This window comes from Ipomoea nil, unplaced genomic scaffold (genome assembly GCF_001879475.1).
Source record: "Ipomoea nil cultivar Tokyo-kokei standard unplaced genomic scaffold, Asagao_1.1 scaffold0804, whole genome shotgun sequence".
Classification (NCBI taxonomy): domain Eukaryota; kingdom Viridiplantae; phylum Streptophyta; class Magnoliopsida; order Solanales; family Convolvulaceae; genus Ipomoea; species Ipomoea nil.
In genome coordinates this window covers 889,040-905,993 of record NW_017617232.1, presented here as the reverse complement: position 1 = coordinate 905,993, position 16,954 = coordinate 889,040, and the positions used below count along the sequence as shown (strand labels likewise).

Below are 16,954 nucleotides of genomic sequence, written 5' to 3'. Positions count from 1 at the left end.
GGAAAGAACCTTAATGGTTTGCTCAAGTATTCGATCTCTATTATAAATAGCTGCCACTTGTCAAATACTTCAAATTATTCCGTGAACCCGAATTCACCTTGCAAGGTGAATCCTGGTCTATGGTATAACAACACGTCAAATGCTACCAACAGCTGCAACCGATGAACTGCTACAAAAAATAGGTAAGCTCATTTAAAGCTCTCTTAAATGTTATAATAATGACATGACATATATCTACACTCTGAAGTCTGAAAGTTAGTTGGAATTGTTTCACTATGTGTATAACAATTGTTATACCATGGACCAAGGTCCATCTTACATTATGGAGTTTTGTTTAAAAATTATGTGTCAACCGTTAATATATTTTGTACCAGTAATTAACAATTTATATGCCTGTAAATAAAATGAAAGCACTAACTACAATCACATAATATGGTAATTGCACACATAATATGTTATAATGTGTTATGTGTCTTCAATTTATTTACAGTTAACATTATATGTTCTGCAATTAGCATATTATGAGTCTGTAGTTACCATGTTATATGTTTATAGTTAACATATTATGTGCCTTCAATTTGTTTATACGCCATAAACTATACATAAAATATAGTACAAAATATGTCAATATTAAAGTTATATTGGAATAGGTCTCACAATACAAAATAGATCATGATCCATAGTATAATTTTACATCTGAACATCTCAACCACAAAAGTTCAGATGAGTTCATCCACATGGTTTCGACCCATTCAAACATCTAACCGTAGTTATGTCATAGATTAGGGTATATGAAGCAATATACACAGGTAAATTATACTGTGGATCATGCTCTACATTTTAAGGTGGACCATTGATAAATATTCATTTTTATTAATTAAAAATTTAATTTTTAATTTATTGAAGGTTTATTTTTTAGGTATTATACTAAAAATAACATTATATAACTTATAATAATATGGGAAAATCACATTTTTGGTCCCTCAATTGTTCCCAAATATGTAATGTAGTCCTTCATTGTCAATTTTGCAAAATTAGTCCCTCAATTGTTTCAATTATATTGTAGCCAATGTAACCCTCCGGTTAGATTTTTCACTAACTAGTGTTAAAACCATGGACAATTTTATAATTTCGCAACCTATCAGTTTTACCTCCAATTTCTTCCTTCCTCCAAATTGACCTAAGCGAAGTGACCCAGTACTTCCGGCACATATTTAAGGCACTCTCCCAGCCGGAAAACTCATGTGTCGTGGGCGAATCACCGGAATCCATAGACCTAGAACCACCTACCTGTAACACCCCCCAAAAACAACAAGACCTAAAAACAAGTCTTAACACATGCAGATTAACAACAAAACACTAGCACAGCGGAAGAAAACGGAAACTGGATAAAAGGAATCCAAAACAGGGGTGTTATGCCACGTAGACCACACTAGGTAACGCTAAGGCGACAATCTGCAAGTGTATCACACTAACCCAAAACATCAGTCTAAACACAATCTAAAACCATTGGCACGCAGGCCACAAAAACACAGTCTAAAGATACAGGTGTTAAGCTACCGGCTCTAGATATCGCGCTCGACTACTCAACACCTGAAAGAACACAAAGATAAACATCGGGACGACGCCCGGTCAGCGAAAGATGCTGGTAACCCACCCATACCGTTAAGTATCATAAATATGTAGATATAAGATATAAAAACCATTTTCAAAACGGAATATATATATATATATATATATATATATATATATATATATATATATATATATATATATATATATATATATATATATATAAGTCAAAAGCCAAAATCAAAAGACAACACAAGACTCACCACTCACAAGGATAACACCGGGAACACATCCCAACCACAAAGATTAACCACACACAAGGATAAAGACTCACCCAACGGCAACACATGCCAAAACACCACAAGCCTCCGTGACTGCACACGTCACGAGAGAAGATCACACAACACCGGCTTTACAAGCCCTCGCGACATCACCCATCACGAGTTGATATGCCTTCCTTATGCCCTGTTCCAACCTTATGGCTACCCCCAACCTTGTACCTTCAAAGCCAACCATTACCTCCAGAAATCCCCTGTACAGCCAAGTCCAACCTTATTCCGCCGGGACCGTCGTCCCCCACCTATAACCACCAACGAAAACCCACCAATCACGGCAACACATGCCCGGATAACACAATGTTATCCCCCAATCACGTGGACTCAGCCACAACTCCATAATCACGTCACGGCCACCACGAGGACCGCTGCAATACCTTGGTGACTAGTGTCCCATACCACTAATCGTGCAATCCAGGTAGAGACACACACGCACCACCACTCACACGAATCAATCAACGGATTGCAAGAGAGGTATGAAACACACTCAATCAAGAGACGGGTCACAGCCCAACAACAACGACGATGAATAACACAAGTTATCATCCACCAAACGGAAGGTACGAACAACACACACGCTAGCATTAAGACAACAAACTAGCATGCTTATCAACGGGGAAACTCAAGATAGTTCCGAGGAACACACAAGACACTTCTTGGTTCAACGAAACACAATGTTGAACACTTAGCACGATTCAAGACACCAAAGATCCTACATGGATACCTACCATAAAGCTCTAGACCTACGAAACATCAAGAAGACGCTCAAATAGTTCCACAAAAGAACAACGGGAAGCCAAAAGATTAAACACCGAGACAAACAAATCACGGGGAACAAATCCCATCACCACACCACTGTGTTCCCCACGGGTAGTGCCCCACCCGTGGTCCCGCCCGCGGGTACACTACCCACAAGGCAACATGTTCCCCGCGGGTAGGCCGGCGGGTGGTGCCCTGACCGCCGTTCCGCCCGCGGGTACATCCCTGTACCACAACAAATCCATTCGGGGATTTTCTTCTCCAAACACAACTTCAAGTCCAAAACATGTCAAATCTCACCAAACACAACAAAATGACTTGAACCATGGAAAATGCCAAGCAATGGCACAAAGGAATCCTAAACACAAGCTCTAGATATGCAAAATCACAAGATAAATGCATAAACTCTCACATTTCATAGCAAAACACAAATAGAAGCCAAGAAATCATATATAGGTAAGCAAAATAGGTTTTGTAGAGCATGGGTTACCTCTTGAAGACCAAAAGACTCCTCTTACACCACAACAAGCTCTCCACTAAGCTCACTAGCCAAACCCACTTCAAGATCAAACCAAAAGATCATAAAGATCCCACCTTTAAGAAAAAGACTACTAAGATGGAACCAAAAAGACTAGACAAGCTTAGATCTTACCCTTCTAGATGCCCAAATAGATGAAAGATTGAATCTTGGAAGCAAAACTTGAAATCTTGACAAAGGTCTCACTTGGCTTGAAGAACAAGCTACTCTTCTTTTCTAGAGAGAAGGTAGAGATATTTTCTAGGAATTGTAAGGGATGAAAATGAAGAAGTCTTCTAGATTTAGGTTACAAAACTAACTCTTGGTGAAAAGACAAGGATACCCTTATTAACTCTTAGAAAGTGTAAGGAACAAAGGGAACTCCTCTCAAAGCATAAGGTACAACACAACTTAAAGATTGACTAGTCAAATACTAGTCCTTGAGTATCAAAAATCAGGATTTTAGGAATCAACTCCTCAAAGAAATAGTTAATTACTCAATTAATTCATGGATTGGAGTGTGGATTTTTGGGGTGTCACACTACCGGCCAGGAAATCACTGTCGGAAGTGGAAAGCAAAGTAGGAGAGCGCCGGAAATTTTGGAGCACCCCCAAGTTTGTACAATCTCCGGAACCATTAGAACGATCACCCCGGTTAAGAAATCCAAAAAGCCTGAAAAGCTCACAAACCAAACCATGGTCAGCAGTTGTACGAGAACATAAAAAATAGACAACAACGACATATCTGCCCAGTTTCTCCAAATTTCCAAAACTCAAGTTCGTGATACTTAACGTCCCTACAAAAGGAATAATCAAGATGAGAACAAGACATAGAAACTGAGTTCCACAGAGATATGGAGTTATTTCTAAACATGAAACATGCATTATTGTCACCCCGTAATGCTTTAAATGGCCTTACTTTTTGTAAAGAACTCGTCTAGATTTCATACATCCAATATATACCATGGACTTCAATCGATGCCTGGCAAAAGTTAGTTGCAACTAGTGTACATGTGTATGTATCATGATAATCCAGTATTTGTTTTCAATGCACCGAAAACAATCAGCCAAAACCATATAAAGAAGTGTTACATATCAAGAGGAGAAGTGAAAAGCATATATACCCAAGTTGACATCGACATCATCGTCAACCTTGACATAAAACTCAGCATCCCATTTCGCAACAGCCGTGGAGAAGAAAGATTTTGTCTTTGCAAACAACTCATGATACCTTTCTATGTGGTTCTGCAAAATGGCATCATCAATGAGAAGGAACTTGAGTACATACACATATGAAGTTTTGGATTCTACTTACAAGTCCGAGAATGTCGTTATGTTGAGCATCTTCCATGTCAATTGCTCTATCTAAAATGATATTGGATGTCACACTACAAAACAACACGACAATTGCTTTAGCTTGAGACCACCTTCTTGACGGCCACCCAACAACACAGATCACAAACCAACCAATATGACCGGAAAAAAGCATGGATCATCAGAGAGTAATGCTGGACCCGAGGCCACCATTCACCATCCCCAACTACGTCCTAACTCCAGACGCCATTTCGATTCAAGCAGTCCAGAAGGGGGAGTCAATAGGTAGAGTGAACCTCACACCAGAGGTAATCCATTCGCCGAAGAGTCCATTTAACACCGGAAAATCGCACAAAACAACCGACAGCAAAAGAACACCACCAGCATGAAAAAATTGACGCAAGAATGTCCAACCTTCATGACAACCAAAGAAGCTTCAAGAAATCTTTACCACTAGTCAGCACTCAACAATAGCTTGACGACCGGAGGTGTAAAATAGGGGAGCGAGATCTTCCAAAATAGTCAAGAAATCTTACATCCGCCGGAGCAAACATCAACAGAAAACCGATTAAAATCAGTAGCAGCCATCAGTCTTCTTGTTCGATGGAGACGCCGGCGTGCCGGAGATGAGCCCTTCTTGTTCGCCGGGGACACATGAGATTTCTGGCTGGGAGAATGCCTTAAATATGTGCGGGAAGTACTCGGTCAACTACTTCACGTAGGTCAATTCGGATGAAGGAAGAAATTGAGGGTAAAAGTGATGGGTTGCGAAATTATAAAATTATCCATAGTTTTAACACTAGTAAGTGAAAAATTTGACAGAAAAGTTACATTGACTATAATTGAAACAGACCAAAAGTGTGATTTTCCCTAATAATAATAATTTAAAAACAAACATTAAGTATACAAAAAATTAACATATATAATAGTGATCAACTTTAAAATGTGAACTATAGCCCATAATATAATAATTGATATGCACCCAAGTCCCAAGTTCCAGGTACCTTATTTTTTCACATTAATTTTTTTTTTCTATCATAAATTTATTTTTCTTTTTATACAAATAAAATTAATATATAAAAATATATTTATCAGTAAAAATCACTTATCTTTTAAATTACACTCATATTGATAGGTCTTTTTTTTTTGAAAAAAAAAATTAAAAGTAAAATCTATTAAAGTACTCTCTCTGTCACATTTTATCTATCCTACTTACTATTAATAGGGTCAAACTAACTATTTCTTCTTTGTTTATTTTCTTTAGTATTTTTACTTATTTTTAGATTTGATTTTTTGTGTTTAGTAGTACTTTTAGTCTACTTTCTAAATATATAAATTTTGTATACAAATACTAAACTTAATATTATGAAAATTTAAATTAAAAATAAATTCAGTCAAGCCTCGTTAACCGAAACAGGACACATAAAATGGGACGAATTAGTGTAATGCATATGTACATTAAACTTTATTTTTATGAACATATAGAATCAACATTACAAACCTATTATGGAGTAGATGAAAATAGATATGATGTACTTGTTGGTTGATGAATAAGCCGATTTCAATATAAGCTCTCTGCCAAACAGAGCGTAATCAACACTGGCACAATTCTCTATAATTGAAATTAAATGAATCAAAACATTGTTCGTTTGTAATTAGCAATTACGAAGAAACCAATTAACAAAGCAATTTAAGAAAAAAGAATGAATGAACCAGAAGCTGCCAAATCAGAGAATGGATTAATTCCCAGAAATTAAACTGATGCACACCGGAAAATTTGCCAATGCCCAGACTGCCGCCGAATGGATTCTAGCCGCTGCCGACCAAGAACGGTGTTGCTGCCAACAGAGGTTATTTCTGTGTCGGAAATCGCCGTAGTAAGAATTTGGTATTGCCGTCCAAGAAACTGCCGCGAACCACCGGAAATCTCCGGAATTGGATCCCGGGGTAAATCGATGATGACAAATGACCTTGGAATGAACTCAATTTATACAGCTCCTCCGCTAAGAATTTCAACCCGGGGCGTTGATTTCGCAGAGGAACGAGAACCGCGAACGTCATTTGAAGACCATTTCTCCGAACGCTTGCTATTCACTCGGACATCCGGAGAAGTCGGTCTAGCTGGGACTTCTCTATCCACACCGTCCGGAGCCATGATTCATATTCTTCGCTGATTAACTCTGAAGCCACCTCTCGTCGTTTTTCTTCTTGGTAGTGAACTGATAGGATGAGTTGTTATATCGTGGATAGCTGTGTACGTGTATCGCGGTCAAAACGGCGCCGTTTTTTTAAGTAAACGGCACACCGTTAATTTGAACGGAGCGCGTATTTTTTGTATGTTAATTATCAATTGATATATCTAAATCGACACTGTCTCACGTATTATTTTTATATTATCAAATGAAACTGCAGTTATATCAAAATGATATTGTAGTTGTGGTAAAATGAAACTGCACTGTATATATAAAACGAAACTGAATAACATTTCACATATTTGAGTGTATATTATACAATGAATGTGTAATTATATCAAAATAATCATGTAGTTGTGTTTTAATAAAACTATAGTGTATAAAAAATAAAATTTAATAACATTTTCACATATTTGAGTCTATAAATATTATCGACTGAAACTATAGTTATATCGAAATGAAACTGTAGTTGTGTTGAACCGAAACTGCAGTGTATACAAAATGAAACTGAATAACAGAGTTACATTTTACGGAAGGGTGCGGAACGATGAGAAACGGATGCCATTTTTTTCATTAAACAAAACGACGTCGTTTTCATTCGCGGTGCATAATCAATTATGCACCGTGATGCATGATATAATTTGCCTGATAGGATGGGATGGGCTCTTATTCAATGGGCTATTGGACTCAAGACATTGGGCTGCCATCTCACAATAATAATTAGCTAATACAATTTAGAGTTAATACCATCTGAGGTTAGGGGTGGAAATGGGCCAGGCCCCTACACAGGGGCCTATGGCCTGGCCTATTTAGGGCCTGGCTTGGCTTGGCCTGTTTAATAAAAAGGTCAGGCTTAGGCCTATTTAAAAGCCTATTTAGGTAAATAGGCTCAGGCCTATATATAAAAGCCTGGCCTACGAGCCTGCAGGCCTGGCCTGTTTATATATAATATATATATAATATATATATTTAATATTTAATTATTATATATTACATTTTATACCTATTATATACTGCCATTCGTCTGCTAATCTGCAAATCTGCTATATACTGTATAGTTAATCTGCTAATCTGCTAGTGAAGTTAGTGTTTAATACACTGTAGTTTATTTTTATCTTTAGTTTAGTTATACTGCTAGTGCTAATAAATTATAATCTTTTGTTTTAGTTTAGTTTAGTAATAAACTGTGTTGTTTTAGTTTAGTAATAAATCTTTAGTATAGTTTAGTAATTAATCTGTTGTTTTAGTTTAGTTTAGTAATAAACTGATTGCTGTTTTAGTTTAGTATAAATTGATTAGTTATAAATTATAATATTTAGATGGGCTGAAGAAAAAACAAAAGGTAAGAATCTACTTATTACTTTAATATTTTATATTATTTTATATTACTACTTGTTACTTTAATATTTATGGTTTATGATTTATGAATTATGAGCACTTGAACTTCTTGAATTCTGTTGAACTTTAATATTCTGTAATATTCTGTAGGAGAATTCTGGACAAGAGGAGATTATGTTGAAACCATGACTTAATTTTATGTGTGAATACTATTGTTGTTATTATGTTTAATGTTTCATGTTTGTATTATGGACTTATGATTTCTGTTGTTGTTAAACTTGTGAATTTGTGATGAACTTTTGTATTATGGTCTATGGACATTGGACTTGTAGACTTGAAGTTATCAAACTTGTATGATTTTTGTATTATGAACTCCTACTTATTAAACTTGTGTTGTTGGACATTTTATTATAAAATATGAACTTGGTTTTATAGTTTATGATTATTTATTGATTGTAATTTAATAATATTATTATGTTTTACAGTCTTTAAAATGTAGGCTTTAAATAGGCTTTGAGCCTATTTAAATATTCTCAAAGCTTATTTAGAACCTACTTTGAAGCCTTTTTAAAAGCCTATTTACTAAATAGGCTTTTAAAAAGGCTTCAGGCCAGGCCAGGCCTACTGCAGGCTCAGGCTTGAGCCTAGAAAAAAGCCTACATACAGGCCCAGGCCCAGGCCTAGGCTTTACCTTTTCCTAACAGGCCCAGGCCTAATTTTTAAAAGCCTGACTTGGCCTGGCCCATTTCCACCCCTATCTGAGGTTTGAATTAAAAATTTGGGTTTGAATTTTAATTTTTTATTTAATTTGTTTTATAAAAATTATGTCGTTTTGAATTAATGATTACAGTAAATATACTTTAAAAATATTTGAGAAAATTAATTATTTAGTTATTTTTAAAATTTGTGTATAATAAAAAAATTTTTATACTTAAATATTCATCATGGTTGCGCTAGGCGCTAGGCGCTAGTCGGGCGGCAGAGTAGCGCCTAGATGGCCTAGACGGCTAACTAGAAAAAAGAAAAAAAAAATGCACGTGTGCTGGTCCACACACACACACACACACACACACACACACATATAAATGAAAAACAAAATTAGTAGCGTAGAGTCGGTCGGGTTAATTCGACAAAAATGGATGAGTTAACTCGTCCTAATCGGCCAAGTTAGGCGCCAGGCAGTCGAGTTAGGCGCTAGGGGGGCGGCTAGGCGGCCGGTCACCTAGGCGGGAGCCTAGGCTGGAAATCGTCACGGCCTAAGGGCGCCTAGGCGATTAATCGGTGCCTAGGCGGGATTTTTGCAACACTGATATTCATACAAAGTTTAATTATTATCTTTAAAAGTGTATGAAATTCGGTGAAAATTTGTTAAACGATCAAACCAAATAATTCAATTAATTAATTTTTACACAAAATATTTCAGTTCGGTCTATGGTTAAAGATTTTTACAAATTTTAGTTACTAATAGTGTGGTTATAAAGTATTTGTTAATTGAATTAACAGATCGATTAAGTATATAGTTAGTGTATATGTGTATATCAAACACTAAATCTAACACGAAAGGTAAAATAGTAGGTAAATGTTTAGTACAATTTTAAATATAAGATAAAAATGATTATTTTTTATATAATCAAAATGAGTATTTTAAACTTCAAGTAAAAATAATAGTAAAGATGTATATTGTTGTAGATAGTTATAATCGATAATAAAAATGATGTCCTATTCATTTTTTATATTAAAATAAATTTAATTTATAATTTAATATTAAACAGTAAAACTTGATTTTTGTTAAAAGTGGAATTTAGTGTATTATATATAATAAGTTTACTGTTATTATGAAATACTCCATTTGTTTCTAATTCCATGTCACATTGCCTTTAGCACGATTTTTAATGCAAGAAAAACACGTATTTCTAACTTTTCAATTATGCCATTCAAAAGTCAGTGTCATTTTGTATAAAGTACAAATTTACTTACCTCATTAATTGTCTAGAAATTTGAAAAAGTAAAAAGGGGTTAAATGGCAAATTGAAAAATGTAAAATAATAGTTATGTTCAATTTTGAATAAAACACACTATTTCGGGACAAACTTAAAGGGAAAGTAAGGCAGGTAAAATGGGATGCAGGGAGTAGTGATGAAAGAGTTAAAGAATAATTCTTTAGTTATTTAGTTAAAGAATAAAATAATCCCGCAATAGAAAGCACGACCATCGCAAGTTACGTCACATGGGTGGGTTGTTGGGTTTGGGCTAGTTGGGTCAGATTAGATTTGGGTTAAATTTTAATATCAGAATAGTTCATGTTATTATAATGGACTACATTATTTTTTTTTTTCTCAAAATTTATAACTTGGACCTTAACATATAATATTTTATGAAATTTATTTTCAAATAAGATAAATATTTTTATTTTATACATCTAAATTAGATTTGTAAAAATAATTGTATTGTAATAATGTCTGCTTAATCATATTAAACATGATAAAATTTTAATTAATTTATAAAATGAATATTGTGCCATGCATGATGCATCGCCCAAGTAGAATTATTTTGCTAGATCAAATTAAATTTCAATTATATAATTATTCTATAAATTTTGCCAAAAAAAGTCTCAAATTTTTAATTTTGTGATGATTCTACAAATTGTAATTCAACTACTAATGTACTTTATTAAGAAATTCTTAAAATTTTGTAATTTTAAATACTTTGTATTAATCATTTAATATATTTTATTATTTTTAGTAATTACCCACTTAAAATATCCATTCTTATTGTAATTTTAAATATTTATGTTCACAATTTTATCTTAAAAAATCAACATAATTATTAAATAAAAAATTTATAGTTGAATAACCTCATATTTCATTTTTATATATAAAATTTAATAACATTAATAATTTTAAATAATTCATATGCAATTTAATTTTACATTAAATTTTAAAAAAATTTTCACTTGTAATACCAAACCTAGTGCAAAATTCGACCATTAAAAAGTTATAAATTTTACTTAAAAATTAAATATTCTTGTGACAGAAAAGAATGACCGTCGCAAGTTCCGTCGCCAAACTCAAAGGTGAAATCTATCTTTGCGCCAAATATCGCAACAAAATTAATTTTTGTTGTTGATTCCATTGTCGTAGCGCGACGGGCATGTGGGGCGTCGCATGTTCTTTTGCCAATGTGTTAACATATTTAGCGACGGAATGAATTTCGTCGTCTTATTCTGTAGCGAAAATAAATTTTACTTAAAAATTAAATATTTTGTGACGGAAATAACGATCATCGCACGTTCCGTCGCCAACCTCAAACGTCAAATCTATATTTGCGCCAAACATCACAACAAAATTAATTTCCGTTGCTGATTCTATCGCCATAGAGCGACGGACATATGGGGTGTCGCATTTTCTATCGTCAATGTGTTAACATATTGACAATGGAATTGATTTCGTCGTCTCATTCTGTAGCAAAAATAAACTTTACTTAAAAAATTAAATATTTTAGTGACAGAAAAACAACCGTCGCAAGTTCCATCGCCAATCTCAAACGTCAAATCTATCTTTGTGCCAAACATCACAACATAATAAATTTTAGTTGCCGATTCCATTGCCATATCACGACAAACATGTAGGGTGTCGCATTTTCTATCGCCAACGTGTCAACATATTTCTGACAGAATTGATTCCGTCGTCCTTTTCTATAGCGAAAATAAACTTTATTTCAAAAGTGAAATATTTTCGCGACGGAAAAATACCCGTCGCAATTTCCGTCGTCAGCCTCCATCGTCAATTCCTTGGTGCAAAGATTATGTGGGAATAGTTTCCACTTTGCGCCAAATATCACAACGGAATTTATTATTGTTGTCGATTCTGTCGCAAAACCGCGATGAAACTATCGACCGTTGCCTTTTCCGTCGCTGTTGTGGTGACAAAACTTAATTCTGTCGCAAAATTCGTCACCAAAATGTGGGCGCCAAAATTTTCCGGGTTTTTTTTATCACTTTGCACCAAAACTCGCTACGGAATTAAATTCCGTCACCATTTTTGACGCAAAATCATGACGGAACAGGTTCCGTAGCAAAAACCGTCGCGAATCAACAACGGATTACGTTTTATCGCGATGTTTCCGTCGCGATTCATGATTTTTCTTGTAGTGAAACAACCTCTTGAAATGTAACTAATCAATTTTAATAACAAGAAATGCAAAAGAGACCATATCCTCAAACTCATACATGCTAGGTGGTTTAACATTGGTGCATATCGGTCTATTTCTAGTCAAATAACAATCTTGTAAATTCTCTGAACACAGTACAATCTTGCTGTAGATATGTAATTTGCAACTTCTTAAGTCCCAACTATAGGTGGATTATCTGCTCCCTCATATAAAGAAACTCAATCTATATTGATAAGTGCCAAAGATGATTATACTTGAATTGTATCTTGTTCTTATAATTACAAAGCTTGTCCTAAAACCTTTATATAGGTGTATGAACATCTAGAAAGTAGGATCAAACAAAGAAATAAGATCCTGTAAGCTAAGTTAAGATCTTGACTGGCAAATAAACTTATTCAACATGAAATAATAAACATAATTAATAAATCAGAAATAAGATCCTGTAAGCTAAGTTAAGATCTTGACTGGTAAATAAACTTATTCAACATGAAATAATAAACATAATTACTAAATCATAATTAGTCAGTCCAACACCCGCCATCGGCTTGGACATACAATAGTTTATATTCATAATAAAGACATATGTGTTCAAAATATTAAAACTACAACATCAAAGCAGAAGATCCAAACAATAAAATGGAAATAGACTCATTATATATGGATAGGAAAAATCAATTTTGTGCTTTAGTCATCTTCCTAAGCTCATTTTCAAATTTTCCCATAATTATTGGAGGCAAAGCTAATGCCACCAGTTTACCCTTTCTATCTCCTCTCCTTTTGTGAGGTACCAAGCACCCAAATCCATAAACAACGCCATAAACCCCACCAAATACAGGCTTACCCCATCCAAAATCCACCTCGTCATATCCAAATTGTGAATTGTCTGTTATGAAGAAGTTCCTTGGTACAGTCCACCTTGGTCTGCCCCTAGTCACCATAAAATCTATAATCGATTTAACATAATCGTCGTTAACACTATTTTTAGCCTCTCTAATCAACTTGGCTGCGTATGATATAGGATTTGAACACAACAACTTGGCTGTGGTTATCGCAGACGTGGATACGATTGCATTACCATAGTATCCAAGGGGCAGTTTTGGTTCCTGCAACATTTCTCGTATATTGACAATAAAGCTCAATAGCATTGTTGAATTAGGGTCTGGTCGGAGAGCAATGGTACGACATTTCCATAAGCACGCACAAAGTGCCTCGAATGTGGTACTTGAAGGGCAATGGTCCTTGATAGCTTGCAGCTCTCTTGACCCAAAAGTGAATGAACGTTTGACAAAGAAGGAGTGGCATATATGTCTGCTAAAAAACACACAAGGGTCACTCGCCTGCTTTTGTACGTTGATGAATTTTGGGGTACGCAACAATTTTTCGAAGTCCCACCACCTTGTAGTCTTGGATAACTCGAAATCCTTGAACTCGTTGTGTTCGTAGGTGATGGTTGGGGTTGGGCTTGCAGTTAAGAGGCCTCTCTCCCAAATGGGAAGTGTTGATGGAACAGAAGCACCCTTTGCAAGTTCACTCACTGCATTTACAAACTGAATGAACCCTGGGCCATCCATCATGGTATGATTGAACCGAATTCCCAATGCAAAGCCACCACAAGTAAAACGGGTTACCTACACCACGTTGGAACTTTTCACGAATTCGAAAATAAATATTTCTCCAAAATGGTTAATCCAAGGTTGAAATAATACCGAAAAGTTTATAAATTTGCGTTTGAGAGAAGGATATATTTTTGGTATTTATATTTGGAGTAAATTCCACTAAAGTCTTCCAAATTTAAGGCATTATCAACTTTGGTCCTCAACTTAAAAGCCTATATCCCTAACAAGTTCTACAACTTCTCTAAAGCTGTGAATATTAGTTCTCTGAGTTTGAGATGCTACGAGCTTTGATGCTCAACTCACAAGCCTACCACAATAAGTCAGCTTCTCTAAAGCTATCACAAATAGTCATATGTTTTTTTTTTTTTATTTGTTATTGTGAATGAGTTCTAAAAGTTGTACTATAATTAGAAACACACTTATTGGATCTAAATGTTCATATTCTATAATTTGGATTATATAGGTATTAGTTTGATAGATTGAATATAATATCCAATACTATAAAATGTATTTCTATATTTCAATCACAAATAACTTTTTTTTTCTTAAATTAAGTTATGTCATTTAAAAACAAATTTTAGAATTTACCAATTTATTTTCACAATTATGAAATTGCTCAATTGTAAACTCTAAACATTAGCTCATAATTTTGAATACTCATTTTTTTTACTGTACTTGGTAAAAGAAATATGGTAGATATAATAGCTTAACTCTACTAAATCTTAATACTTTTGAAAAAAAAATTGTAAAAAAAAAAATTCTCTAATTTTTTATATAAAGGAAAATATACTTACTTTTTCCTAAAAATTTGTGATTTTGTTGACATACAAAAAATTACTTTTCCTATAGTGCAGATCATTTCACAGAACAACTCTTTGAATCTCCTTGTAGATTTTGATTTTAATATTATCTTTATATTGAGTGAAAAAGAAGTGGATATTTCAACTTTTTCCTCCAATTTCCCTGTACTTTTACAAAAAAAAATAAATAAATAAATAAAATAAAATCAACAAAGAACTATTAGTGGTAGCTTTAGAGAAGTAGGAGGACTTATATATTAGAGTTAATTCCACCGGAAGTTCCTTGTCTTTGGTGGCAATTCCAAATTTAGTCCCAGACTATCGTTTTTGTCATTTTACATCCCAGACTATCGTTTTTTTGGACACTTTCAGTCTTTCTCATGATTTTTCTATTTTTAATAAGGACATTTTTGTCTCTTCATATTTTTCTTTTGTTATTTTTCAATTCCGATTTCAACCAGTTTAATTAATTTAGGACTTTACTAAAAATTGGTTGAAAAATATGGTTACTAAAAAATCAGAGGTTTAAAGTTCTAAACCAATTAAACTGGTTGAAACCGGAAAAATAACAAAAAAAAATGAAGAGACAAAAATTCTCTTACTAAAAATAGAAAAAAAATCATGAGAAGGACTAAAAGTGTCCAAAAAACAATAGTTTGGGATGTAAAATGGCAAAAACGATAGTCTGGGATTAAATTTAGAATTGCCACCAAAGACAAGGGACCTCCGGTGGAATTAACTTTATATATTATGATAGACTTGTAAGTTGAGAACCAAAGCTAGTATAGTAGTGCCTCAAACTCAGAGGACATTTAATGCAATTTGGACTATTAGTGGTAGTTTTAAAAAAGTTAGAGTCCTTAATTTGGTAGGATTTTAAGTTGAGGACCAAAACTACTAATGTCTCAAACTCAGGTGACCTTTAGTGGAATTTATTCTTATATTTGAGAAAAAAAAAGTTTACAGAAATCTTAATATGAAAAGAGCCTATAAAACTTTTTAAATAACAATTAACTTTTAAACCCTCTTTAAAAGTTTAAATCAAATATCACCTGAATTTTACATACTTTTAAATTTTGAAATAAATACTAACCAATTTTTAAAGACTCTTTAAAATTTTGAATCAAATATCGGTGTTCGGCGCGGACAGCCGGCGACTGTTTTTTTTTTTTTTAATAATAAATAATATTTTTAATAATAAATAAAAAATTTGTTTAAAAAAATAAAATAAAAAAGAGATGTGTCAACACCGCATAGATTTAACCAGCTAAACAAATCAATTTGGACTTATAAGTCCCATAGTGGAATTAATTAATTGAACAATTTTACCGATTTAAGAGACTTGAATGGAACTTTTTTAATTTAAGGGATTCAATTACACTATTCAGTTGACTTTGGGGGACAATTTGACTCTTTTTCCCATGTTTAAAGTTTATAAAAGTTATAAAGTATGAATTGAATACACTACGCCATAGTTTTTGACAAATAATTTGATAACGTTAGGTTTTATGTATTGACTTTAGTGGTTATGTCAAATTTTGTCAATTTATAATTTCGTTTAGTGATTGGTATCTCTAGAGGGAAAAATATTATAATTTTTACTTTTTTGAGTACGTACTATTAACTTTATTATAATATATAGTATATGTTCCTACATTATGATTTTCAGTTATCAACGACCTTGAATATTAGGTAGAAAACACTCCTTTCCAGTCTTCAACCATAATTCGAACTCTAAAACCCAAATTTGCATGTCTCGACAAATAAATAAATAGCTGCTATGATCTTACTTGAATAAGTAGAAGAGGGCAATCAATGATCCCTTCGGAGCCAGGCACAGTGTTGAGGAGTTGCTTCAAGTATGGACATGGTGGCTGCATGGATTTATGACCTAGCTGCTCAAACTTCACATTGGCTTTTGCTTCAACAAACAAAACCCCTTTCCCATTGCAATTCACTATCAGTTTCCCATTCTCCCCTTCAAAAATCCTACCTGCCAAGGGATAGTAGAAAACAAGTGCTTTAGCTAACCCTTCTTTGATAGCCATTGCTGGATCTTCTTCCCCTCTCCTTTCAACACTGTTCCTGTAAAACATCAAAACTGGAATATGAACTCGAACGGTGCATTGATCATCGATATCGGAAAGCGGTTTTTGTTCATGAGGTGTCGAGGTTGATGGCACAATAAGCTGAGGCTTGCTTCTTTTTACACAGAATAGTAGTGGAGCAGATAAACATGCCATTGAAATTGCAATTACAATTACAATTTGCTTTCAGGAAAGAATATTAATGGTTTGCTTAAGTTTTCGATTTCAGGCTTCAATCTCTATTTTAAATAGTT

The 16,954-nt window shown here is 34.0% G+C and overlaps 1 protein-coding gene across 1 annotated transcript; it reads right to left on the bottom strand.

Moving 5' to 3' along the window:
- Positions 1-12,702: 12,702 nt before the first annotated feature.
- LOC109177423 (methanol O-anthraniloyltransferase-like) lies at positions 12,703-16,954 on the bottom strand. The gene is made up of 2 exons (XM_019326806.1): positions 16,404-16,954; positions 12,703-13,825 (listed from the first exon to the last, which is right to left on the bottom strand). The coding sequence occupies exons 1-2, from the start codon at positions 16,854-16,856 to the stop codon at positions 12,869-12,871; spliced, it is 1,410 nt and encodes a 469-aa protein (XP_019182351.1). The 5' UTR covers positions 16,857-16,954; the 3' UTR covers positions 12,703-12,868.

What these genes read in the sequence shown, in the direction of transcription:
- LOC109177423 (XM_019326806.1), bottom strand. Translation starts at nt 16,856, where the DNA reads ATGGCATGTTTATCTGCTCCACTACTATTCTGTGTAAAAAGAAGCAAG. An exon ending in GCCCTCTTCTACTTATTCAA is followed by an intron (nt 13,826 to 16,403) that starts GTAAGATCATAG and finishes AACGTGGTGTAG; the next exon opens with GTAACCCGTTTTACTTGTGG.